Source organism: Electrona antarctica, assembly GCF_951216825.1.
Source record: "Electrona antarctica genome assembly, chromosome: 10".
Lineage (NCBI taxonomy): Eukaryota > Metazoa > Chordata > Actinopteri > Myctophiformes > Myctophidae > Electrona > Electrona antarctica.
The window spans coordinates 7,032,504-7,058,035 of NC_136791.1; the positions used below are offsets into that span (position 1 = coordinate 7,032,504).

Sequence of the window (25,532 nt, forward strand, 5' to 3'; positions counted from 1 at the left end):
GTCCATGTTAGATGGATCCTGATAGGGTGGGGGAATTTAAGCCCCGCTTCCATACGTCGTCGCACGACGGTATCGCGCGCCCGAAAACACCCGACCTACAAGCCCACGGCACGTAGCGCCAGTGACGCGTGCGTGAGCTTGTAGGTCTAGCTTTTTACCGGGGCGCGCGACACCGTCGCCCGGCGACGGGGCATATAGATTTTTTGGGTTATTATAATGCGCGGACGGAGTGCATTAGCCAGGAATGTTCCACATACAAGCCCTCTCTCTCTCGCTCCAGAAGCCATTTTGAGAATGATGTCTGTGTTGAGAAACACTGGGAAGATGCTGAAACCAACGACCATGATGGTTCCATTTGTGTGTGTCTCTATCCCTCCGTCTCCTCTAGCTCACCATGGCCGCTGACTACTGTCTACCGACGGGACATTTAAATGGCAAAGCGGGGCGTTCAAGCTGTGTGAACACTTGAGTTAAACAAAAAAAACGTCTCTCTGTTGTCTGACATGGTAAAGAGGACAATGTTTTACTCGTCTCTCTGTGTCGAGACATGGTAACAACCGTGAGTTTTTTTCCATTTCCAGTCTGTGACTGAACATCTTTGCAGCATCTCTCTCTCTCTCACAACAACAACAACAGACACAACAACGTCTCCTTTCGAGTGAATTGAGTAATTTCACTCTTGTTTACCGACACAGGCGAACAAGGATGGCTACTGTGAGCCTTGTTGTTTCCAGTCCCCCTCCTACTACTACTACTACAGCCCCTGTTCTTGACAAAAACATGACAGACTCTGAGCTTGCAGGGGAAGAAAGGTCGAGTAACAAATCTTATGCAATTCTTAAATATATATTACGCTCGTCATCTGTGCGTGAATTCCGGTGCTGTGGGTCTTCTACATGCTTGCTTGTTTTATTTATTTTATCATTATTACAGGGCAGACACTTAATTCCAGCAGGATTTTATTTTTCCCCCCACACATTATTTTTTTCTGCATGCCTTTTTCGGTGCAGTTAACCATGCTCACCATGTTTTTCCATGATCATGTCCATGCCACATATACGTGTAGCTAGACTATCATCATTGTGTTATTGTGCACTGGGATTATTATCATGGCTTCATTGTTGCCATCTGCAGGAGGCTATGCAAATAATATTTAATGTTGTTTTTTTCCTTTTTTTTTGTAGTATGCCACGCCCATCCTCGCACGTTGACACCCCCTAGCGGCAATATCGCGGTAGTGCTTTCCGCAGGATTATGATTATGTTATTATGATGAGTGGCTTTTGGCTAAGCTTCAAGAAGCCCGCCAACTCCAAGCCATGTGGTCAATATAACACCACGTTATTTACCTCTCAAAGGGGTATGTTACTGGTTATCTTGGCTTGTAATTATCACTTTGCCCCATGATCATGTTAAAGTGTAGGCTATACATGTTAACTTTCAACATGACACATTTTATGGATGGAGGCCATTTCCTAAATTCAGTGTACAATGTTTGACTTGAAAATCAGTTTTTTTCTGATTGCCATTGGATATTGCAGTGGTTCTCAATATGGGGCCTGGGGTCCCCCAGGGGTTGTTGATGGGGTTCAGGGGGTCTCCAGCTAAACTGGGGACTGATTTTTGGGATTCTTGGGAACCAAATTGACCCTTAGAGATCGGTAAACTCCTAGAGTGTAAAGGTCCAAATTACTCTTGTACACTCGGACACAAACGCGCAAATCCTATAAATCCTAATACATAAACTGGAGGTCCTTGGGGGACAAAAACGACACAAATAGGTTGAGAATCAACGGGATAGTGCATTTGTGTCAGAAGTGATGATGGCAAATTTGTCTCTGAGCAACAGAACAGAGAATGTATGGGATAATGGGAGGACATTATCTCCTATGGTGTTTGTTACCTGTCAGGTTTCTCAACAGTAGCTGCCATTACATTTTACAAAGAGAATGTGATACATCACCGTGGGGCGTGGGCACAGTGCTCATATCAAGGAAAAATGTGCATGAACTATTTGGACACGACTCCTGTCTAGCATGCTCTTAATTGGCCATTTACAGTAGCTTACAGCAATCGTGATTTCATCCATTTGAAACAAAACTGTCATACAAGGAAGACATTTCTTGACCATACCTCCTCATCAACCCATGTTTTAAACCTGTCACACAACAATTGATGAGCTTGTAGATCTGCTATTTTTCAATAGCTAAAGCATAACATAATGCTAACACCAAAAGGGGTTCCAGCCCAAAATGGGTTAAAGTAATAACCTAAGTTCATCAGCTATTTCAATCAAGAAGTCAGCACGCTTGCTTGCAACTTTTTTTGTAATATATTTCAAACAAAGTGAGTTTCTTCCAGCCCTGCCATATTTCTACTCTCTCTGTGTGAGCTCATAGCCATCTCTATAGCAGAAGATACTATTTGTTACCAATAATTGCACAGTTTCTATAGTATCTGAGAACACAAAGTACATGTTTAGTTAGGACTATAGCAGTGGTTTTCAACCAGTGGTCCTTGAGGGGGTTCCAGGTGGTCCCCAGCTAAATGATGGAGAGTTCGTAACCAAATTAACCCTTATAGATCTTTAACTTTACGGGTCCATTTGGTTTCATTTTACGCTCTCAAGAGTTAAATTATTGTTAAACATCTGCATTATTTAATTTACAAAATGTCTACACAATTAGACAATGCAGAATAATTGTTATTTTGATCAACACGTTTGCCCGTTAGCTCTCCTAATGGTACCGACATCAATACAGCATGGCATGTGGATGGAATCTTATCCGACAACAAAATATTCTTTAGTTTTGGTTCTGAGAGGCTAAATCTCATCAAATGGTGGTCCGTGGCTCAAATGATGAATGAATAAATAATGGGCCTTAATATGAAAAAGGTTGAAAACTACTGCACTATAGAACTCGCATGGCCATTATTATTAATAGAGTTTCAACATTACAGTGCGTTTCGAATAAAGTACATTTGTACTTTACACCTATAATGCCAGTTAATTCATTAATAATAAGTACTATGCTATGGAAATTTGTCATTTAGCACAAAAATAGATTTCATTGTGATCTTTGGATTTGTATTGAAGATAATCTGAGACACACTTGACTCAAGCCCCATTGAATCCAGTCCCTGGCCAAGTCAAGTTGGTCAAGTTGAAGGTCAAATCTAATGTGGTTTTGGTGAAATTAGGACACACTGGCCCATGGGGAAAAGCTGAGCCTTGCATGACTGAAAGTTCTGTATGTTTTAGACCCAGACAGGGATCTGTTCTGATTATCTCTACCTTTACTAAATGATAAAGGACCGGTTAACCCATTTAGGCCTGACCTCGAAATTTAAAAAAAATCTTCTAAATCCTCCATTTTTCTGAAATAAATATTTTCACAATTTTTCAAAAATAGCAGACCTACAAGCTCGTAGTGCGCCACTCGGTGGCGCGCTATGAGCTTGTAGATCTGCTATTTTTCAATAGCTAAATTATAACATGTTTAAAACACCAAAAGGGGTTTCCGCCCAAAATGTGTTAAAGGTAGGGTAAGCTATATGTTTTGGTCAATTTATGTTAAAGGTTAAAGCACTATATTGTTATGGTATTCATTTCTCTAGAGTGCTTGTTCAATAACAGGGGTCCCTCCCCCCATCTCGCCAGCTCTTTGATAAATGGAACATACATTTTAAGATGGCTTGCACAGTTTCCACCAATCCGACGAGAGTAACCAGTAATCAGCTTAAAATGAAAAATGTAATTTCACTTGCTCTATCTTGCATGAGTTCTCTCTCCTGAAAATGCATTTTCTGTAAAGAGCTGGAGAGACAGACCTGTTACTGAGCAATGATTTATAGCAATATAGCAATGATTACTAATAATATATAGTTATTTAACACTTATTTTAAAGTGAAAAAGAAAAGTGTGTCCCTTATTTTAACCCATTTAGGCCTGACCTCAAAATTAAAAAAAAAAATCTTCTAAATCCTCCAGTTTTCTGAAACAAATATTTTCACGATTTTTCAAAAATAGCAGACCTACAAGCTCGTAGCGCGCCACTTGGTGGCGCGCTATGAGCTTGTAGATTGCTATTTTTCAATAGCTAAATTATAACAATGTTTAAAACACCAAAAGGGGTTCCCGCCCAAAATGGTTTAACAAAGGAATACCACTTACCTACCGTTTTAACATATAATTATCAGGCAGAAACCTTGTATCTCAATATTTTTGATCAACTTTTTATGTTTTTACTTCTTCCATAAATTAATGTCCTACTTCGTCACAAAAGAGTATCACACAACAGTAGCAAAAACAGCACACAAGCTGCGCAACGCACTCAGAAGAGCTTGTAGATCAGCTATTTTTGATACATTTGTGTGACAGGCATTCATTTACAGAAAAAAATAATCTGACATTTCTGCCCAACAGTGACAATATGTTCACCTTATCATTTAATACATATGCAGATAAGGAGAACAGATCCCTGTCTGGGACAGGGAACATACAGAACGTTCAGTCATGAAAGGCTCAGCCAGTGTGTCCTAATTTCACCAAAACCACATTAGATTTGACCTTCAACTTGACCAAAGCCAAAGGAATGTTCCTGGCAAATTAAAACATTTTCCCTGACATTAATGATGGCCAGGATTCATGGGAAATGTTACATACAAAACGATATGAAAAAAACAAATCGATTTATTTTTTGTTGATTTGTTGATATATAGAAAATAAAAAAATGATGATTCTCGACTTCAATGAATCTAAAAAGTAATCCATAGAGTGATCTCTTAAGAAAATAACCAATACAAACGGCATCAATTTCTACTGAGATGACTGATAAATCTGGCTTTAGTTCATACTGACGGTATGCTTCTTTTTAAAGAGAGGACGGTGAATTGGAAGATGGGGAAATAGATGACGAAGGGATCGGAATCGAAGAAGAACATAAAGAAAGCAAGGAGGTGAATGAAGACGATGAGAAAAAGGACAGAGAGAAGGAGAAAGGCAAAGAGAAAGAAGACAAGATTCACAGACACTCGAGGAAAAGATCTAAAAAGACCCGAGAAAAGAGACGGTCCAAAAGGAGGAGACGGGTAAGAACTACACGACCCATAATGCAACACACTACGACCACTCTCTCTCATGATCTCATCTCATCACCCTGACCTTTAGCAAGTTTTCTGTATAGGGCTATCAATTAGCAGTGGTAGAAAAAGTACTCACATTTTGTACTTGAGTAAAATGATCAATACTGCAATAAAGAAATACTCCGTTATAAGTAAAAGTCTGAATGAGTAAAAGTACAAAAGTATTGGCATCAAAATGTACTTAAAGTAGAAAGTACTCTTCATGCAGAATGTCAAATTTTTGTTGTTGCAACTTATTGTTTTTTATTGTCATTGTCATCATTGTGTTCACAATACAACATTCACATCGTCTCCCCAGAGAGACAGCAGCAACATCAGAGTAAAATAAAAAAAGGGGGGGGGTAGTAAATGGGGGATAGTAAATCAAGGAGAAGAATGGATAGAAAATGCACATTACAGAACATACAATATATATTTACAATTTTACATATACACCGTCGCACATGCTTATCTACCCACATATCGCACAATCATATATTACATTTGAATATTTATAATCTCTTCATTTCAAGTTTTTAAATGTATAACAATTATTTGAAAATAACATCTACAAGCTCACAATGCGTCGCATCAGCTATTTTCAAATAGCCAAAATGTATGTAGGTTTTGTAATAATAATCAACATAACTAGTATCTAAAGTTTCCAATATACCCAAGTAAAGTACAGAATAGATACCCCAAAATTGTACAGTAGGCTACTTGAGTAAATTTACTTACCGGTAGTTACTTTCCACCACTGTCAATTACGGCACTGGTTGTCAAAGTGGGGTCCATTTAACCACTTTAACCCAATAATACTTTTTGAAATTTAAAAATAACCGATCCACAACCTCACGACACATGGTGAATGCGACGTGTCGTGTCGTGTGTTTTCCTCTCCTCAGCACCACTCCCCCTCCAGCACCTCCAGTTCTGACAGCTACGACTCTGCCGATGACTGGGATGAGAGGCCAAAACCCAGGAAGAGCCAGGCCTCCAACCGAGAGCCTGATGGCCAGACCTCTCAGGTGAGCTCCTCTATCAGCCCTAAACTGGTTTTGCAGAGACCTACAATACAGTTAGTCACGTGGTAGTTGTGCATGAATTGTACCAAAACACAGAAGTTGGAATTCGCGGACTGGTGGTGCATGTCCCGCAGACCGACACTGGTGGTTGGTTGTTGTTATACATTACCAACACAGTTGCAGTGGTTAGGGTGGTTAGAGGTGGTCATCCTGCCTTTTTAGTTGGGTAGGGCAAGACAAGAGGTATTGCATGGAGCTCAATTGCACCCAAAAAAACGGAACTTTTAACATTCATTAGATTTTCTGTGGTCTGGGGTTTTCTGGCTCAAACAAGTGCTCTGATTTTCCTGTGGACAGTGATGTAAGAGTCCACAAATCCCATATTTGACATAGGAATTTGCCAGCAGATGTCCCTGACGGGCGGCCGTCAATGTTCAAAGTTCAGGGTGTGTGTGTGTGTAATTGAAAATAGCCAATCTACCCCCATATATACCCCCATATTTGCTTACCGGGCCTTGGTTGGTTATAGCCTGGTTCCAGACGCATCTGGTTGGTCGTAGCAATTTCGGCCGTGAAGACGTCCTCCCACAATTGAGAGGTTCCAAACTTAATCTGCTTGCCTGGGGCAATATGCATTGCAAAGGCAGATGAATGCTGGCTACATTGAGCCTTATGATGTTTTGTGTGTCCAGCACGGGCGCGATTCGAAGGCGGGCCACGGCAACTCGCAGAAGTCGCCGCAGCACAAGAGCAGCGACTTCGACAAGTACAGCGACTACAGCGATGACAAGTACGACTACGAAGAGGAGGAGGACGGCGACTACACGGACGACATGTCCGACTATCAGCACGCCAAAGACTCCGTTGGTCACGCCAACAGCAGGGGGCGCCATGCCAAGAGGGGTAACATGAGGGGACAACACAAGCAATGTACGAATCTTTTGTCCTCGAATTTCACCTGTTTCCGATTAGCTGTCAACACTGTAGTCACTTCTTTATAACTCATTAAGACCCGAGGACCTGATTCTACAAAACCTGTTTGTAAAATTGTACGTCAGTGGTTCTCAAACCTTTTCATGTCAAGGACTCCGAAAATGATCTGTATTTGGCCCGCGGACCCGCATAAAAAATGGTTTGTCCCAGGGACCTCTAGAAGCAAAGATATGAGTTTGGACTCCTCATGCATAGAAGGGAGTATGAGGTCAGTCCGTTCCTCTCCCCGGGTTGGCAGAGGGAGTGTAGCGCCCAGGGATTACATTAGATTAATTGAATTTGGGTGGAAATATGGGTTGCAAAAAAATTGTGGGATAAAAATGTAAAAGAGGATAAAAAAAATAGAAATATAATAATAATCATATGAATAATAGTAATTATCATTCATATGATGATTATTATTATAATCTACACTGAAACTGACCTTTAAAAAAAAAAAAGAAAGAAAAAGGGAGAAAAAAATAACCTGACATCGTTCATGATTTCTTTCAGTTGGCCAGAGGGGGCGTGGCAGAGGGAACGGAACAGGCCGAGGGCGAGGCATGCTCAATAAGAACAACAACAACAAGAAGCCGAAGGGCAAGAACTGGGGAGGTCGAGGCCGAGGTCGAGGTGGAGATCAGGCCACTGAGGGAGGCATGATGAAGCCGGTAAGCAAAGCCACATGCATCTGTTCTCTCAGTGTTAGGTCGCAGTGCCAGTGGTGGACAGTGGCGCCAGTGGTTACTTAAGTAAAAGTATCAATACTGCAATATACAGTAGAACTACTCTGTTAGACTGTTACAAGTAAAAGTCCAGAATTCAAAGTGTACTTGAGTAAAAGTATAAAAGTATTGGAATAAAAATGTACCAAAGGTATTCACTATGCATAATGTCCCATTTCAAGCTTTCAAATGTATTAAAACTAAAAAGCTTTTGAAAATGGCAGATCTACAATATTTGTCTCTGAGTTCTGTCTCAATATTTGTCTCTGAGATGTAGTGGAGTACAAGTAAAAGTATTGGAAATTGGAAATACTCAAGTAAAGTACAAATACCTCAAAATTGTACTTAAGTACAATGCTTAAGTAAATGTACTTAGTTACTTTACACCACTGCACAGCGCTAATGTGTGTCTTTGCAGTTCCCCCGACCGTGGTTCGGCATTAGGCCATTGATCCCCATAACTCTTGACAGTGTACAAATGGAACCAAATGGACCCTTCCATTTGGTCCACGCATGGAATCTTAGTCCGCGCATGGAATCTTAGTCCGCGCATGGAATCTTAGTCCGTGCATGGAATCTTAGTCCGCGCATGGAATCTTAGTCCGCACATGGAATCTTAGTCCGCGCATGGAATCTTAGTCCGCGCATGGAATCTTAGTCCGCGCATGGAATCTTAGTCCGCGCATGGAATCTTAGTCCGCACATGGAATCTTAGTCCGCGCATGGAATCTTAGTCCGCACATGGAATCTTAGTCCGCGCATGGAATCTTAGTCCGCGCATGGAATCTTAGTCCGCACATGGAATCTTAGTCCGCGCATGGAATCTTAGTCCGCACATGGAATCTTAGTCCGCGCATGGAATCTTAGTCCGCGCATGGAATCTTAGTCCGCGCATGGAATCTTAGTCCGCGCATGGAATCTTAGTCCGCACATGGAATCTTAGTCCGCGCATGGAATCTTAGTCCGCGCATGGAATCTTAGTCCGCGCATGGAATCTTAGTCCGCGCATGGAATCGTAGTCCGCGCATGGAATCTTAGTCCGCGCATGGAATCTTAGTCCGCGCATGGAATCTTAGTCCGCGCATGGAATCTTAGTCCGCGCATGGAATCTTAGTCCGCGCATGGAATCTTAGTCCGCGCATGGAATCTTAGGTGTGCTTACACTGTCTGTGTGTGTTAGCTTCTCTGCTGTGAGAGAGAGAAAAAAAACACAAGTTCACACATTTTTTTTGTCCATAGGAAGGTAAAAATCCCTCTGGTTTCCAAAAGAAACGACCAATCATGAGCAAGGAGTTCATCAATCAGCACACGGTCGAACACAACGGCAGATATATCTGCAAATATTTCCTCGAGGGTCGATGCATCAAGGTACGTTTGTATCAACGCTGTTTATCCTTTGGGTGTAAGTTGTGTATGTGTACTAGTAACCTGACTCCAAATAGTTTACTAAATTATGGATTATCATACTACAATTCTGACAATGTCTGTCTGAATGTCTGAATGTGTGTGTCTGTCAGAAACATCGCCATATCTCCTCACTGCCTGCACCAATCACTCCCACTTTTTTCGATTTGACACATTAATGTTTAATAATGAATTTATTAGTGAATTAAAAATGCGAAAACGCACCCAGGGCGCAGTACCCCCTGCGGCCACAATGGGGGGGGGGGGGGGGGGGCAATATCTCACAACGGGTAAGGGCTAGTTGTTTATAATAGATTAAATTGATATGATGAACTGTTGCAACCCTAGTGTGTACGTACGCCTGCTCAACTTAAAATACTTTTCTCACTGACAGTTGACTTGTAACTCTTTACTCTTTTCAGGGAGAGCAGTGTAAGTTCGAGCATGACCTGGTTGTTCCCGATAAGAAAAAGGAACTGTGTAAATTCTACCTCCAAGGATACTGCAGTAAAGGGGACAATTGCATTTACATGCACAATATCCTTCTATAAATGATGAACAGAAGGGCCCTTTTTCACAAAAGAACCAATGTTCTATACTGTAGTTATAGCCCACTTGAAAATCTCAAAAGTGTCCACGGCCCACCCATCTAGTGGGCCACGTGCATTGTCATAGCATGCTTATTTATATTTATTTATTTTAATGATCAATCAATCAATCGATGGTGTTCTCGCTTGGATCAAATGTAGTATACACCAGTGGTTCCCAAACTTTTTCATGTCAAGGACCCCCAAAATGACACTAATTAGCCCGTGGACCCCCATTTGGGGGGCGGCCACGCGCTGCTAGGCAGCTTTCCCATTGTAAACAACAGGGACTCAATTTCCCATAACCCTTTGCACGCCGGCGCCACGGACCTTTTTGCGATGACATCGTCAACACGTCTCATATCCCATTCTGTCCGGTGGATTGCCCGTATGACTTAAAACTGATTAAAAACGTGGATTAAACAATGAAAGCATAACTCGGGCAACTCACGAATCGCAGCGAAAGTGTTCTACAATTAATTAACTCGAGCAACTCGTGAATAGTAGTCAAAGTGTTAACATACTCTACCATGATACAGATTGGACAAAATTACATTTTATTCATTAAATAATAGTTAGGCTACACAGTGCCGCTTTAACCCATTTTTGGCGGGAACCCCTTTTGGTGTTTTAAACATTATGTTATAATTTAGCTATTGAAAAATAGCAGATCTACAAGCTCATAGCGCACCACCGAGTGGCGCGCTACGAGCTTGTAGGTCTGCTATTTTTGAAAAATCGTGAAAATATTTATTTCAGAAAACTGGAGGATTTAGAAGAATTGTTTAAAATTTTGAGGTCAGGCCTAAATGGGTTAAGTTCCTATTTATCACAAATTATTTTATGTTAATGTTATCAATAAAATCTAATGTTTTGCCAATTTGGGGGTGCCTGCTGGTAATATCCTCACAGCCCTCCAGGGGGCCCCCGGCCTACAGGTTGGGAATCGCTGCCCTAATCAACTAACCCATTTTGACCTGAGATCAGATTCTAAAAATGTCTTCTACATCCTGACCGTTTTCTGAAAAAGCTATGTTTCTATGTCAGTCGTTCTTCGATTTTTCAAAAATAGCAGACCTACAAGCTCGTAGCGCGCCACTCGGTGGCGCGCTATGAGCTTGTAGATCTGCTATTTTTCAATAGCTAAAGCATAACATAATGCTAACACCAAAAGGGGTTCCCGCCCCAAAATGGGCTAACATCCGTTGTTATGTAAATGAGCTATTTTCTGCTGATTCAGTAATGCTTCATAACAGCTCCTTAACGTCTCCTTGCACATGAATATCCATGCAAGTTCTTCCATACAGGAGCCAAGTGTTACCAGGGAGAAAACTGCAAGTTCTCCCACGATGCCTTGAATGACGTGACCAAAGATCTGCTGAATAAGGCAAGAACCAAGGCTTGCATGACTTTTTTTTTATCATCATTTATTTTGAGGCTTTTTTTTACATGGACACAAGGACAACACAATACAAGACACAACACAATACAAGACAGTTACTTAAAAAATGCTAACAACAATCTGTATAAAAACAACAATGAAGAAACAAAGAAAAGAAAAGAGAAAAGAAAAAAAAAAGTAATAATAATAATAATTTCCAAGTGGTACAGGGTTGTGAAATGCATGTGTGCAAGTGAAGGTGGGTTCCGTCAACTGCTCTCTTCGATATAATCCAAAAAGGGGGTCCATACCTCTACGAATACATCTGCCTTATTTTGTATTTCATATTTAAGTCTCTCCAGTGGTAATAGTGACATTATTTGGGCCGTCCACATATGTTCTGAAGGTATGTCATCTGTCTTCCATAAAATTAAGATACATTTCTTTGCCAAGAATCTAAATAGATCAAATAGTTTCCTATGAGCAGAGCTCATATTTACATTTGGGTCTGCCCCCAAGAGATATAACATTGCATGACTTTTAACCCGTAAAGACCTGAGAACCTGATTCTACAAATGTCTTCTAATTAAATCCTGACAGTTTTCAGAAAAAAACCTATGTTTCTATTATGTCACTATATGGAAACTATGGACCCCCAGAATGATAATTATGTATTTGGCCGTGGACCCCCATCTCAAAATATGTTGTTCCAGGGACCCCCCAGAAGCAAAACGTTTTTGCTGTGAAAGAATATGTAGTCAAAGATTTACACACATTTTCAAAAATAGCAGCTCTAAAAGCTCGCAGCGCGACACTTGGTGCCGCGCTATGAGCTTGTAGAAGCTATGAGGTGACACAGATGATGAGCTAGGAGCTTGTAGAAGCTATGATGTGACACAGATGAGCTTGTAGAAGCTATGAGGTGACACAGATGAGCTTGTAGAAGCTATGAGGTGACACAGATGATGAGCTAGGAGCTTGTAGAAGCTATGATGTGACACAGATGAGCTTGTAGAAGCTATGAGGTGACACAGATGAGCTTGTAGAAGCTATGAGGTGACACAGATGAGCTTGTAGAAGCTATGAGGTGACACAGATGAGCTTGTAGAAGCTATGAGGTGACACAGATGAGCTTGTAGAAGCTATGAGGTGACACAGATGAGCATAATTCATAACCTTTCAATCAAAAATCATCACACTCTCCCAGATCATAAACACGGAGGAGGACAACGCCCACGACGACGAGCTGGAGCTGGAGGATCTAAGGAAGCAGGGCATCGCCCCGTTACCGAAGCCCCCGCCTGGCGTCGGCCTGCTGCCCACCCCTGGCCACACCCCTGGCCACGCCCCTGGCCACAGCAGCCCCACTGCGGACACAGCAGCCTCTGGCCAAGTGGGCAAGAAGATCCCGTCTTTGTTTGAAATCAAAGTTCAGCCTACTGTAGATTTGGCGCAGAAGATTGCTCTGAGGTACAGCTGTCCATGTCGGTTTCGTACGATGTATTTTAACCCATTTTGGGCGGGAACGCCTTTTGGTGTTAGCATTATGTTATAATTTAGCTATTGAAAAATAGCAGATCTACAAGCTCATAGCGCGCCACCGAGTGGCGCGCTACGAGCTTGTAGGTCTGCTATTTTTTTTAAATCTTGAAAATGTGGCTCAAATCTTTGAATGCATATTCTTTCAGAGAATGTTTTTAACTCAAATCTTTGCTTCTGGGGTGGGGTCACTGGAACAACATATTTTCAGATGGGGGGTCGGCGGCCAATTACATATCATGTTTGGGGTCCTTGACATGAAATATTGAGCACCACTGATACAGAAACATGAGGTTTTTAGAAAATTGTCACCATTTAGAAGACATTTTTTAAAGTTCGACGTCGGGCCTAAATGGGTTAAGTTAGTTGCCCAGTCATGACCAGTGGTGGACAGTAACTACTATAGTACATCTACTCGAGTGTTGTGCTTCAGTACACATTTCAGAGTATTGTTCTTTTACTGGAGTATTTACAGTTTTCAGTATTTTTACTTCTACTCCACTACATCTCAAAGGCAAATATTGTACATTTACTCTACTACAATTATCTGAAAACCTTACTAGTGAGTGACTTTGTAGATTTTGGTTATCATTACGTAACATACATAACCACTTCAGCCCCATATACATTTCGGCCATTTATTTAGAAAATAGCCGATCTACAAGATCACAATGCATCGCATCGCATAATAACGGGACATTCCTGCATAATGAGTACTTTCTACTTTTTGATACCAATACCTTTGTACTTTTACTCAAGTCGGTTTTTAATTCCAGACTTGTAACAGAGTATTTCTGAATTGCAGTATTGATACTTTTACAGTAGTTAAAATGTGTGACTGGTCCTAGCCGTGTGATCAAATTGCTCCAACGGGGATGTTTGTGACATTTGCTTCGGGCGCAGTACATAAAGTGACCTGACGAAGATGTAATTGACACATCGAAACGTTGTCACTTTTTACCTGCACCCTGATATAATAAAATAAGGGCCTAAATCGTCTGAGCTGCTCCAGTGCCTTCTTGTTCGAGTACATAAAGTCATCTCACGCTCTCCTCCACAGCGGATCCCAGTATCAGGGGGACAGCGGAGGCTCGGAGGACGGGAACGCTACGACTAACGTTCCTCCCCCGGACTCCCCTGGAGCTCCCGCGGGTCACCACCACCCCGCCACGGGACCCCCACCCATGCCACAGAGCCCCCCGGGGATGGGACAACAACAACAACACCCACCACCGCCGCACGGCTTCCCAATGCCGCCCCCTCCTCTCCCGCCGCCGCCGGGACTTCCCCCCCCGCCCTTCCACGCCAACCGGCCCAACATGAATCCTCCTCCGATGACCATGCAGAGTCCTCCTCCCTTCCCTCCCATGCCGCCGGACCTGCAGATGCTGCAGAGTCTCTTCCCGTTTCCGCCTATGGGTCCCAACCCCGTGGAGTTCTTCAGCAGTTTCCTCCGAAACCAGGCCATGAACCAAGGAGGTTAGTGCATGTGTCATTTTATTAACCCATTTTGACCTGAGATCAGATTCTAAAAATGTCTTCTACATCCTGACAGTTTTCTGAAAAAGCTATGTTTCTATGTCAGTCGTTCTTCGATTTTTCAAAAATAGCAGACCTACAAGCTTGTAGCGCGCCACTCGGTGGCGCGCTATGAGCTTGTAGATCTGCTATTTCTCAATAGCTAAAGCACAACATAATGCTAACACCAGAAGGGGTTCCCGCCCAAAATGGGTTAAAGATCCTGAACACTCACGCAGGTGTTGTCGGTTGCTCTGCTCTGAACCCATCGATAGTCAATCGGGTAGATAAGTATAGTAGGTACCCTTACAAAAAACATGCAGTAATCCTGGTCTCTAAACTGCCTCCCCCTGGCCAGCCAGGCTGATGGAAGGGAAAGGAACTGGTTGGAATAACGTGTTCCTTCCACGCGCTACATGTGGGCAAACGTCAAGGGGAAAAGTAGCGGCTTGGACGCTCATGCATTGAAGGAAGCATGAGGTCAGTCCGTTGCTCTCCCCAGGTTGGCGGAGGGAGTACTGTAGAGCCCACGATTACTGGATTACAATTTACAATTATTAGATAATTGACACTGGGTTGAAAAAATGGGTTACAAAACCGTGGGATAAAAAGAAAAAAAAAATAACCAGTCAATTACACCTCTTCTCAGGGCTGTGTGGGGGGTGTGCACAGACAGGTCCGATTGACGGCTCCCTCACATTAAGAGAATTGGCATAATGACTGAATTGGAAACAAATAAAGCAAGAAAATGTTATAGAACTCCTGTGCATCAACTTTCATTCCCTGGAGCTAATATGATTCCTCAATCGGTAATCCTTTTCCTCTTCTTGGATGCAGTGGATCCCAGTCTGGCCTTCATGCAGAGCCTTCAGCAGCAGATGGGTGCCGAGTCCCAGATGCACTCTTTACCTCCAGCCGTTCAGAAGGCTCTCTTCTTACACGTGACCCAGCAGCAGCAACAACAACAGCCCCCACAGCAGGGAGACGACTCACACAGAGGAGAGGGCCAGGAGGACATGGGTTCTAACAAAGGTGAGTAGGACCAGGTACACTTAGGCCCCTTTTCCACCGGTTGGTTCCCAATGGGAACCGGTTCAGTTCTTTTTGGTTCTTAGTCCATGAGCCAGAGGTCCAAAATTGGACCGTTAATTATGAATTGAGTGTGCAAAACCATACATAAATCATTGTTATCACCATGACACTTCCCCAATTGATTACTTACATGAAGACAATGATTTATTGTATTACAAATTTTACATTTTTAAATATGCAAATGAGGCATGATGTAGGAAAATATGCGAAATAATAGAAAATATGGAAAAGCTACTACTGTGGAAGGGTTATCATGTATTGATTGAATTGTATTGCTCCTATAAACAATTTAATTTAGTCTAGTTTTTCCCACCAATTTTGGAGCTCTGGCTCATGGACTAAGAACCAAAAAGAACTGAGCCGGTTCCCATTGGGAACCAACCGGTGGAAAGGGGGTCACAGTAAAGTCCTGTCTTAACACTTTCCCTCCCTAACACGAGTTAATTGACTGTAGAACAGCTTCCCTCCCACGGGTTACACAAGTTATGTTTTCATTGTTTAATTCACGTCTTTAATACGTTTTTCACTCTTACTGGGTTTCCATGTGAATGACTTTGTATTCTATATTCAGCATGCAGACATCAGCTATACATTGTTTTAATTACCGAAATCTTTTGGTGAAAAAGAAGGAAGAAAGTCTGCACAATGTTGTTCCAGTAGAAACTCCCTGGTCTACATATTATTGGAAGCTTGTAAAAAGCAATTACAAGGCTATGGTACAAAGCAGAACCTCCAGTTCGTGAGCAGTGGCTGGACATTCTGAAGGAGATATTTGTAGTGGAGAAACTAACTCATACGTTGAGATTACAAGAGGATCTATTCATCGAAAAATGGAATGAATATAGAAACCAACAGGACGACGCCGATGATAATGATGATGGACTATGTTGCTTGATATATGTGAAATTATGAACCCTTGCACTGTGACTGTAACTCTGTCATAATCTCTTAATGAAAATTAAGTAAAAGCAAAAAGACTCCCAGGGTAGACTTTTATCAAATTAAAAAATAACTAAAGTTGCAGATCTACAAGCTCAAAATGCAGCGTTTTGCGACACTTTTCGACCTTGTGAATCTGCTACTTTTGCTGCTTTTGTGTGACGCTGCACTACAGCGTCACACTAGCCTGGAACTCACCTATGCTTTCTATGGCATAGGCAGCTCCCGGCAGGATCCGCCGGCAGAAACTGTGCGCAGCTGCTGGACATGAGACGAATTAATTAGAGCGACAGAGAGATAGAGGAGTGTGTGTGTGTACGGGTGTGCATGTGTACGTCAATTTAACAAAGGTGCAGACGATCAGAAATCAGCAGAGAGTGATCGACGTTTGCGCTACTCTATGCCAAATTGAAGTGGACTCGGACCCAGACTTTTTTTTTCTCCCTGGAAATAAAAACGTTTCCGAGGCTAGGGTCACACAAAAGCAGCAAAAGTAGCAGCGACTGTAAGCATGAACAAGAAGGGCGTTCATTTACGAACACAAAAAGGTAGAATATGGAGATAAGAGGTTTCTGTCCGACTTGTCGTACATAGTTTGCAACTCGTTAAACGTATTCAATCAATCGGGCAACAACGCGCTCAACCTTTTTTATTTTTTTGCAGACGAAACTCCAAACTGGTATTCGAGCGACGACGAGGACGGGAGCTGCGTGGTGTCCATCCTCAAATCTCTGCAGAAGAAGTCCCAAGCCAAACCCGCCTCGTCGGCCCCCGCCCTGGGAGACCCTCGGCTGCAGAAGGAGCCCAGGGTCCCGCCCAGCGACCCGCGCATGAAGACGGACCCCCGCCAGCGGCCCCCGGACGCGAGGAAGGAGCCGGACGGCGGCGTGGACCCGCGGCTGGCCCGCGACCCCAGGAAGGTGAGACTTAAACCATTTTAGGCGGGAACCCTTTTTTTGTGTTTTAAACATTGTTATAATTTAGCTATTGAAAAATAGCAGATCTACAAGCTCGTAGTGCGCCACCGAGTGGCGCGCTACGAGCTTGTAGGTCTGCTATTTTTTTTTAATCGTGAAAATGTGACGCAAATCTTTGAATATATTCTTTCAGAGCGAACATTTTTAACTCAAATCTTTACATCTGGAGGGACCCTGGAACAAACATATTTTCAGATGGGGGTCGGCGGCCAATTTCATATAATTCTGGGGGTCCTTGACATGGAATATTGAGAACCACTGACACATTGAGAACCAAAACATGGGTTTTTCAAGAAAACTGTCAGGATTTAGAAGGCATTTGTAGAATCATTCCCAGGTCAAAATGGGTTAACTAGGGATGGCATCACATTAACCTGATTGAGGACCATTCTACAAGATGGCTTCCAAATCAGTAGTTCTCAAACTATAATTTAGCTGGGGACCCCCTGGAACTCCCTCAAGGACCCCTGGGGGTCCCCAGACCCCACTTTGGGAAGCACTGTTCTAGCTTGCCACCCAACATGAACATCGTGTTGTATGTCTTGGATGGCTTCATGAAGAATTGAATACATAGAATTGAATACACTCGGTAGCGCGCCACCGAGTGGCGCGCTACGAGCTTGTAGGTCTGCTATTTTTTTTAAATCGAAGAACCACTGACATAGAAACATAGCTTTTTCCGAAAACTGTCGAGATGTAGAAGACATTTTTAGAATCTGATCTCAGGTCAAAATGGGTTAAAATCCACAATAAATGGTCCTGATCTGCAATAACAGGTGAGACCCACGGAACCAAACTCCTATCGGCAACAACATCACAAGCCCCCCGCTGGCGGCGGCGGCGACGACGACGAGGAAGGCGAGAGGGAGATCCGGGACAGGGCGGCCCTCATCCCTCTGGACGCCAGGCCCGGCGCCGCGCTGAGAGACCCCCGCTGCCAGCTGAAGCAGTTTAGCCACATCCGGGTGGACGTGGTGCTGCAGCGGCCGCCGTTCGCTCAGACGGTGGTGTGGGCCCCCGAGGACCTCATCCCCATGCCGGAGCCCAAGCAGGTATAAGAGTTGATTTTGATCTTCACTAAAAATGTGTACGGTAGTGATGCACCGAATATTCGGCCCCAGAAAATATTTGGCAGAAAATGGCAAAAAATGCATTTTCGGCCTATTCGGTTTCGGCCCGACTAGGCAGAAAATATATCGCCGAATAGTGTATGCAATTAATGCATTCAAAAGAGCTGAATAAATGTTTTATGGACCCATAATAGTGATTATTATTTAAGTTGGGACAAAATTAAGCTTTATTCCAAAGGGCAAAGCCAATGACTAAACTATAAAATCAAATTTTGCTGTCAAAAGGAGCACTCCATCAACCTGCCCCTGCCGCCGCTGATCGCCGACGCTCAGATGAACCGCGCCGCTCAGCCACCAGACTGTCACCAGCGGCTGTCCCCCGCCGCCGTCACCTCCCCGCCGCCCATAGACCCCAGGCTGGCCGCCGCACGCCTGAAGGAGGGCGTCCCTCGAACACCGTCCAGGTAAGGCCTGTTAACCCATTTAGGCCTGACGTCAACAAAAATAAGTCCTCTGAAAGAATATATATTCAAAGATTTGTGCCGCATTGCTTGTAGATCTGCTATTTTTCAATAGCTAAAGTATAACATAATGCTTAGTTAAAACACCAAAAGCCCATAATATGTCAAAAAATCACACCCGTGTGAACTGAGTGGTGCAAGGTCTTATATAGTCTGATCAGCTATGTCAGTGACGTCACACACTAACCATGGTAACCATGCTCACCTGTGCACGGACACGTACACAGGTACACAAACATACAGACAAAGCTGGTTATTGGAGTGGTTTGCACCACTCAAAAATGTATTACCTTTTTATTTTATTTTGTATTCAGACAGCCAGCAATGGGTAAAACGCTCCCAAAAAAAAGTCTCTGTGACACATCTAGGGGCCACAATCTGCATTCAAAGATTTTCCTAGAAGCTTTGTCATTGGTCGATTTGCCTGTCTACTTCCATTTCGACCGGGTGTTTTTCGACCAATGACAAAAGCTTCTAGGAACATCTTTGAATGCAGATTGTGGCCCCTAGATGTTAGCCTGGCTAATAAGCCAGACTAATATCACACAACACTGTCGCGGTATATTAGTCTGGGCTGGCTCCACTTGGATTTCATTTCCCGGGGGGCGGGTTCAAACATTTTCTCTTTGACGCAATTGGTCAGAGCTACTGTCAGTCAAAGGTCTCAAGCATTGAACGTCACTGTACCAAAGCCCGCCCATATTGCATACCGTGCCCCGATTGGCCCGACCTGTTCTCGGTTGTAGGAAAGAGGCGTGCTACTGAGCCTCGCCAGACCGTAATCCGCTGGCAGGCAATTTTTTTTTTGCCAACGGCTGATTCGGTCTGGTTTATTAACCAGGCTACCTAGATGTGTCACAGAGAATAAAAAATTTTTGGGAGCGTTTTACTCATTGCTGGCTGTCTGACTCTGAATACCAAAAAATTAAAATGTTGACATATTATTTCTTATAGCAGCTTTAAGTCATTATCCTAGAAATTATTCTATCGATTGTTTTTGATTAATCGAATATTTAAGAAGCGTGTTTTTCATATTTGAAAAATATGTATATATATTTTTTCATTTTTTCTCCTTTTTTCAGTTTTGTTTATTCAGGATTGTACGCACAATATATATGACACTCATACAGGACATAACAAAATAAAATAATGTGTTTACGACGTCCTGTTCATGGTTCAATCACTGTTTTGTTGTTGCCTTTTTGCAGTTAGCTCATAACAAGACGAAAAACAGTCTAAGTCCAAATTTCACGCGCGCTATGAGCTTGTAGATCTGCTATTTTTCAATAGCTAAAGCATAACATAATGCTAACACCGAAAGGGGTTCCCGCCCAAAATGGCTTAAGGGGGAAGTCTATCATGACTAGGTCGCTAATGAAAACGGGCCTGTTGTATGTCAGGTTTCACCTGACAAGAATGGACTAAATCAATGAGTGTGATTAACTGTAGTACCCTTCCATCCAGGGTCCTGGAGCCTCGCTCCTCGGCAGACAGGCCTCTGGACCCTCGGCATCACAAGACGTCGGACCCCCGAATCAAACGAACGTTAAGTCTGGACTCCAAGCTGGCGCTCCAGAAGGACGCGTCCTCCGGCAGCGGAGGAGGAGGAGGAGGAGGGGTCGTCGACCCCAGGCTGCAGAGAGCCAGCGGCGCGACCACCGCCGCCGTCCTGCTCGCCTCCAGACCCGCCAAGCCCGAAGCCGACAAGCTGCCCCCGTACGCCCCTCGCCTGTCCTCCTCCTCTTCCCCCGGCGGCGGTGGAGGAGGGCTGGAGAGTCCCAGCGCCATCCTGGGGGGCATCAGCCTGTATGTTCCCCGCGACCAGACTGAGCAGCAGACGCCCGGCAGCAGGGACCCCCAGGCGGCGGCGGAGCCCCCGAAAAAGACGGGAATCCTGAAACACCCCCCCGCCGCCGGCGTCACCAAGAAAGAAAATGACGCTCCGCCGGCGTCACTGTCGCGGCAGGGCTCCGTAGAGGAGGCTGCGGCGGCGAGCGGCACGACGGAAAAAAACGCCGATTCGGACGGCTCCTCCGGCCTTCCGGATTCGGTCGCGGCGGCGGCCCCCGACACGCCCGCCGCCCGCGTGCCGCCGCCTTCTTCTCCTCCTCCCCCCGCCGGCGCCGCGTCTCCCGTCAAACCCCCCGCCGTGCACAACCTGCCGGTTCAGGCGCTGGCGGTGCTGATTGGCCCGCAGTACGCAGCAGACCCCAGACAGGCCAAAGTAGCAGCACAGGGAGCCGGAGGAGGCCTCCTGGAGGAGGAGGCGGGGGAGGAGAAAGAGGAGGAGGAGAAGATGGAGGAGGAGGAACCAAAACAGGAGGTAGTCGAGGAGGAGGAGGAGGAGGCAGACGACAGGACGCTGAAAGATGTTTTCAAGACGTTCGATCCCACCGCCTCCCCGTTCTGTCAGTGAAAAGCCTCCCCCAGCGAGGCAAAGCGGACAAACGTTGTATATGATGACACTGGTTCTCTCAACGTGTGGGGGGGGGGGGGGGGGGGTCCGGGGACAAAATGCACCCTTCACAGGCAGTGGTGGAAAGTACCTAAGTACAGTACATGTACTCAAGTACTGTACTTATAAGTGTAATTGTGAGGTATTTGTACTTTACTTGAGTAGGTCAAATTTTCTGTACTTTTACTTCTACTGCACTACATCTCACAGGCAAATATTGTACTTTTACTCCACTACAATTATTTGAAAACTTTAGTTACTACTAGTAACTAAAGTTACTAGTAGGCTACTAGTTACTTTGTAGATTTTGATTATTATTACAAAACATACATGTGAGATGGAGGATGACTGATTTAAGCAGTCACACCTGGCCTGAGTCAAAGAGTAAATGTGCAACTTCGTATCCACGTCATAGAAAGAGACACGGCCTTCCTCATAGTCCAAATAGACTCCTACTTTTCTCAGCTGTCGGCCGGGGGGAAGGGTTTTGCCGTAAATGTGTAGTCTAAACCGCTCTTCCGCATGAAAAAGAACCCATTCTCTCTTTTCACATTGACCTCTCCTTTCCTGTCGACTGTCCCCTTGAAGACGCCGACCTCCCAGTCGGTTCTCACCCCCACCTGGACTTCCCAGTAATGGCGTCCAGAGGTGAAGCCCTTCTCGCCTAAAACCATGGGATAGTAGTCAAACCTCTTTTGGATTGTCGTCGGTCACAGGATTTGGTCTGTTTGAGCATTTCCCATGCTTCCCACCTTCAGACAAGGTAAGCCAGCGATTGGCTGTGTCTCTGAGTCCAGTTCTAGTTTGACTCAGGCCAGGTGTGACTGCTTAAATCCTTCATCTCACAATACATTAACAACTTCAGCCCTATATACATTTCGCCCATTTGAAAATAGCCGATCTACAATGCGTAAAAAAAAAATTATATATTTGAAAAAACTTAAAATGGGACATTCTGCATAATTAGCACTTTAAGTACATTTTGATGCCAGTACTTTTGCTCAAGTACACTTTGAATTCCGGACTTTTACTCCTAACGAAGTAGTTCCAACTTTGAGTATAGCCTACTTTTTCCACCACTGCTTACGGGTCTGTAACTCATCAGAGTGTGTAGACTGTGTACACTCACTGTACACAGTACACAGTGTGTAGACTGTGTACACTGTACACAGTACACAGTACACAGTGTGTACACTGTGTACACGGTACAAGGTTCACGGTTTCTTTATTTTTGTCTCCCGAAGGAGAAATTTGTCTTGGACCACAAGGACCCGCCCTGCAGCATACAATACAATACAATACAATACAATACAATACAATACAATACAATACAATACAATACAATACAATACAATACAATACAATACAATACAATACAATACAATACAATACAATACAATAAAGGTACACAGTGACTCGTACAACATTTAAATACCACACAATGGGTACAATAAAGTTTTCAACGTGGTAGAGTAAGGTTCCATTTGGTTGGAGTTACAGCCCTAACGAGGGTCTGTTAGGACCCCCTGGTGGCCCCCGGGCCTGACGTTGAGAACCAGTGGTGTATGATTTATATACGGATTAAAACACTATCTATGAATCTTTATCGAACTTTACATAGAAATGTATTTATTTCAACTGTACATAATTATACAAAACAAAGTCCTCGATAGAATCTCACGCAGTACATTTGTAACGTTGCACATTGCTGTCAGACTTTGGACAGTGTGAAAATGCTGTGTATATATATACTGTATGGACACATGTATAATTATTTTGAAAAGGTTGTTAGTACAGAGCACAAGAATGGCCATAATAGAGCGTCGCAGTCCCGCCCCCTACCAGGGCCCAGGAAATGATTCTCCGTTAATTTTCCTCATATACATTTCAGAAAGTATTTATTTAAAGACGTTTACGCCGCGGACAAAGCCAACTCTTGTTGTGACAAATCATGACAACAAACACAATTTTTCAGGCCAAACAAAGAATTAGAAAGTAGAAAAAAACAGCAGGTTACAACACTTTTTTTGTTGTTTTTCTTCTATGTAATTATTTGTTTGGTCCAAAATATTGTGTGTGTTGTCATGATTTGTCACGACTCGAGTTGGCTTCGTACGACGCTTAAAAGGTCTTTAAATAAATACTTTTTGAAATGTCTATGGGAAAAATGCATTGTGATTCATTTCCTGGGCCAGGCGTCGTCATGAAAGGGGGCGGGACTGCGACGCTCTATAGAGGGGTGAAAAAAATATGATTGAGGCCACATTTTACTACATATATCGAGCACTCAATATGGTGGCCACAAGACATCGTCTCTGACGGGTGTAAACCTCTTAAAGGCCTGATGTCGAAATAAAAAAAAACTTTCGCTCTGAAGGAATATATATTCAAAGATTTGTGCCGCATTTTTTACGATTTTTCAAAAATAGCAGACCTACAAGCTCGTAGCGCGCCACTCGGTGGCGCGCTATGAGCTTGTAGATCTGCGATTTTTCAATAGCTATAAAGTATAACATAATGCTTAGTTAAAACACCAAAAGGGGTTCCCGTCCAGAATGGGTTAAAAAAAAGGTTACTTTTCAGGATTCAAATTCAAAAACGGCAAAAATGTCGTGCAGATCTACAAGCTCAAAACACATCGCGTCGCACCGCGTTTTTGAGCTTGTAGATCTGCCACGTTTTTGTGTGCCACTGTAGTATGATCAAGTAGTAGGGTATAATTTACGGAAAAACACAAAAGGTTTAAAATGTGGAGATAAGAGGTGTACTGTATGCCCAACAGCAACGATATCCTGTAACTCTTTCCCACATTTGATTTACTTTGTTGCCACAAATTGCGTAATTTGTGCGAACAAATGAATTACCGGTGAATGAGTATCTTGTGGCCAGTTTGATGGCTCAATGTAGTAAAATGTGACCTAACTCAATATATTGTTTTGTTCTCTCTCTATGGCCACTCCGGGGCTTTGTATATTAGTGCAGAATTACAATCTGGGTTTTTTTTTTCACATGATTATATGGCCTCAGTTGTCATTGAATTTCTGTGTACGGTACTGGCCTATAACCCAAACTACGGGATGATCGAGGCGATGATTCTGTGATGTTATTTAACAACTTGGTAAATAACATCACACTTGTTAACTTGGTTATTAAGATGTAGTTAACTACTATTAACATAAACCATGCATTTGTGAGACAGGGAAGAACACACTTGTTTTGTCGTGTTATCAGCATAATAAGGAGCACTCGGAAGTTATGTATCCATTCGTTTTTTAAATCTCTTGGAATGTTTTTTTAGTTGAGTATCTATTTGAAGGCACTTTTTATGTCATGGGGGATTTGATTTTCGTGCACTCTTTTGGTAGAAAGGGATTTCACAAGAGACTTTCCACTTTTATAGAACATTGACCTTTCCTTTCCTTTTCTTAGAAACACACACACACAAACACACACACACACACACACACACACACACACACACACACACACACACACACACACACACACACCCCTTCATTTGAGTTCATCAACTGTAAACATTGGACACAATGTAACCTGCTGTACAGGTTCTCAAAGACAGGTTCGGGGACTACCAGCGGTCCAAATGGACCCATAACAGGCCAGTAACTCAGCGGCACAAATGGACCCTTACCTTTTGTGCAGTTAAATTATCACTGAATATTTTACAGTGTAGATCTGGGCTCCAGTATAGTTTAGTTCACTGACCCCTTAGGGCCCAATCTAATCTGATCCCTAGTAATTATACTATGAAAAACATTTTTAATTAGTGGAAAACAGCCTATTTTCACTATTTAAAAATGTTTTTCAAAGTATAAAAAAATGTCTAAGAAGATTAGGGATATGGCATAAGGTATTGCAGCACGCATAGGCCCTAGCCCTAGTTTGTTAGGCATTAAGCCCAATACATGCTCCTTTCCTACGGGCCAAAAACAACAACATGTTCGTAAAGGGAGGTGATATAACTACAGATTGATTCAGAACTTCTGATGGAGGTCTGCAGAACTTCTGATGGGAGGTCTGCAGAACTTCTGATGGAGGTCTGCAGAACTTCTGATGGGAGGTCTGCAGAACTTCTGATGGGAGGTCTGCAGAACTTCTGATGGGAGGTCTGCAGAACGTTTTCTCAGAACTCGTGCACCTCCCCAGATGCCCTGAATGTCGAGTTTTTTTTCTGAGGACGAAA

General features: G+C 43.4%; 1 protein-coding gene across 1 annotated transcript; it reads left to right on the plus strand.

Moving 5' to 3' along the window:
- Nucleotides 1-645: 645 nt before the first annotated feature.
- Nucleotides 646-21,352, plus strand: zc3h6 (zinc finger CCCH-type containing 6). The gene is made up of 15 exons (XM_079512923.1): nt 646-812; nt 4,880-5,090; nt 6,029-6,151; nt 6,841-7,078; nt 7,634-7,791; nt 9,085-9,213; nt 9,672-9,786; nt 11,114-11,223; nt 12,425-12,687; nt 13,817-14,235; nt 15,112-15,306; nt 16,969-17,225; nt 18,059-18,334; nt 18,638-18,816; nt 20,338-21,352. Exons 1-15 carry the CDS (start codon nt 706-708, stop codon nt 21,287-21,289), a joined length of 3,732 nt encoding a protein of 1,243 aa, XP_079369049.1. The 5' UTR covers nt 646-705; the 3' UTR covers nt 21,290-21,352.
- Nucleotides 21,353-25,532: the final 4,180 nt, after the last annotated feature.

Bases quoted from the DNA above. Each gene is read 5' to 3' on its own strand.
- zc3h6 (XM_079512923.1), top strand. From the start codon at position 706: ATGGCTACTGTGAGCCTTGTTGTTTCCAGTCCCCCTCCTACTACTACT. The intron at 6,152-6,840 runs GTGAGCTCCTCT...TTGTGTGTCCAG, and splicing joins CTGATGGCCAGACCTCTCAG to CACGGGCGCGATTCGAAGGC. The intron at 7,792-9,084 runs GTAAGCAAAGCC...TTTTGTCCATAG, and splicing joins AGGGAGGCATGATGAAGCCG to GAAGGTAAAAATCCCTCTGG.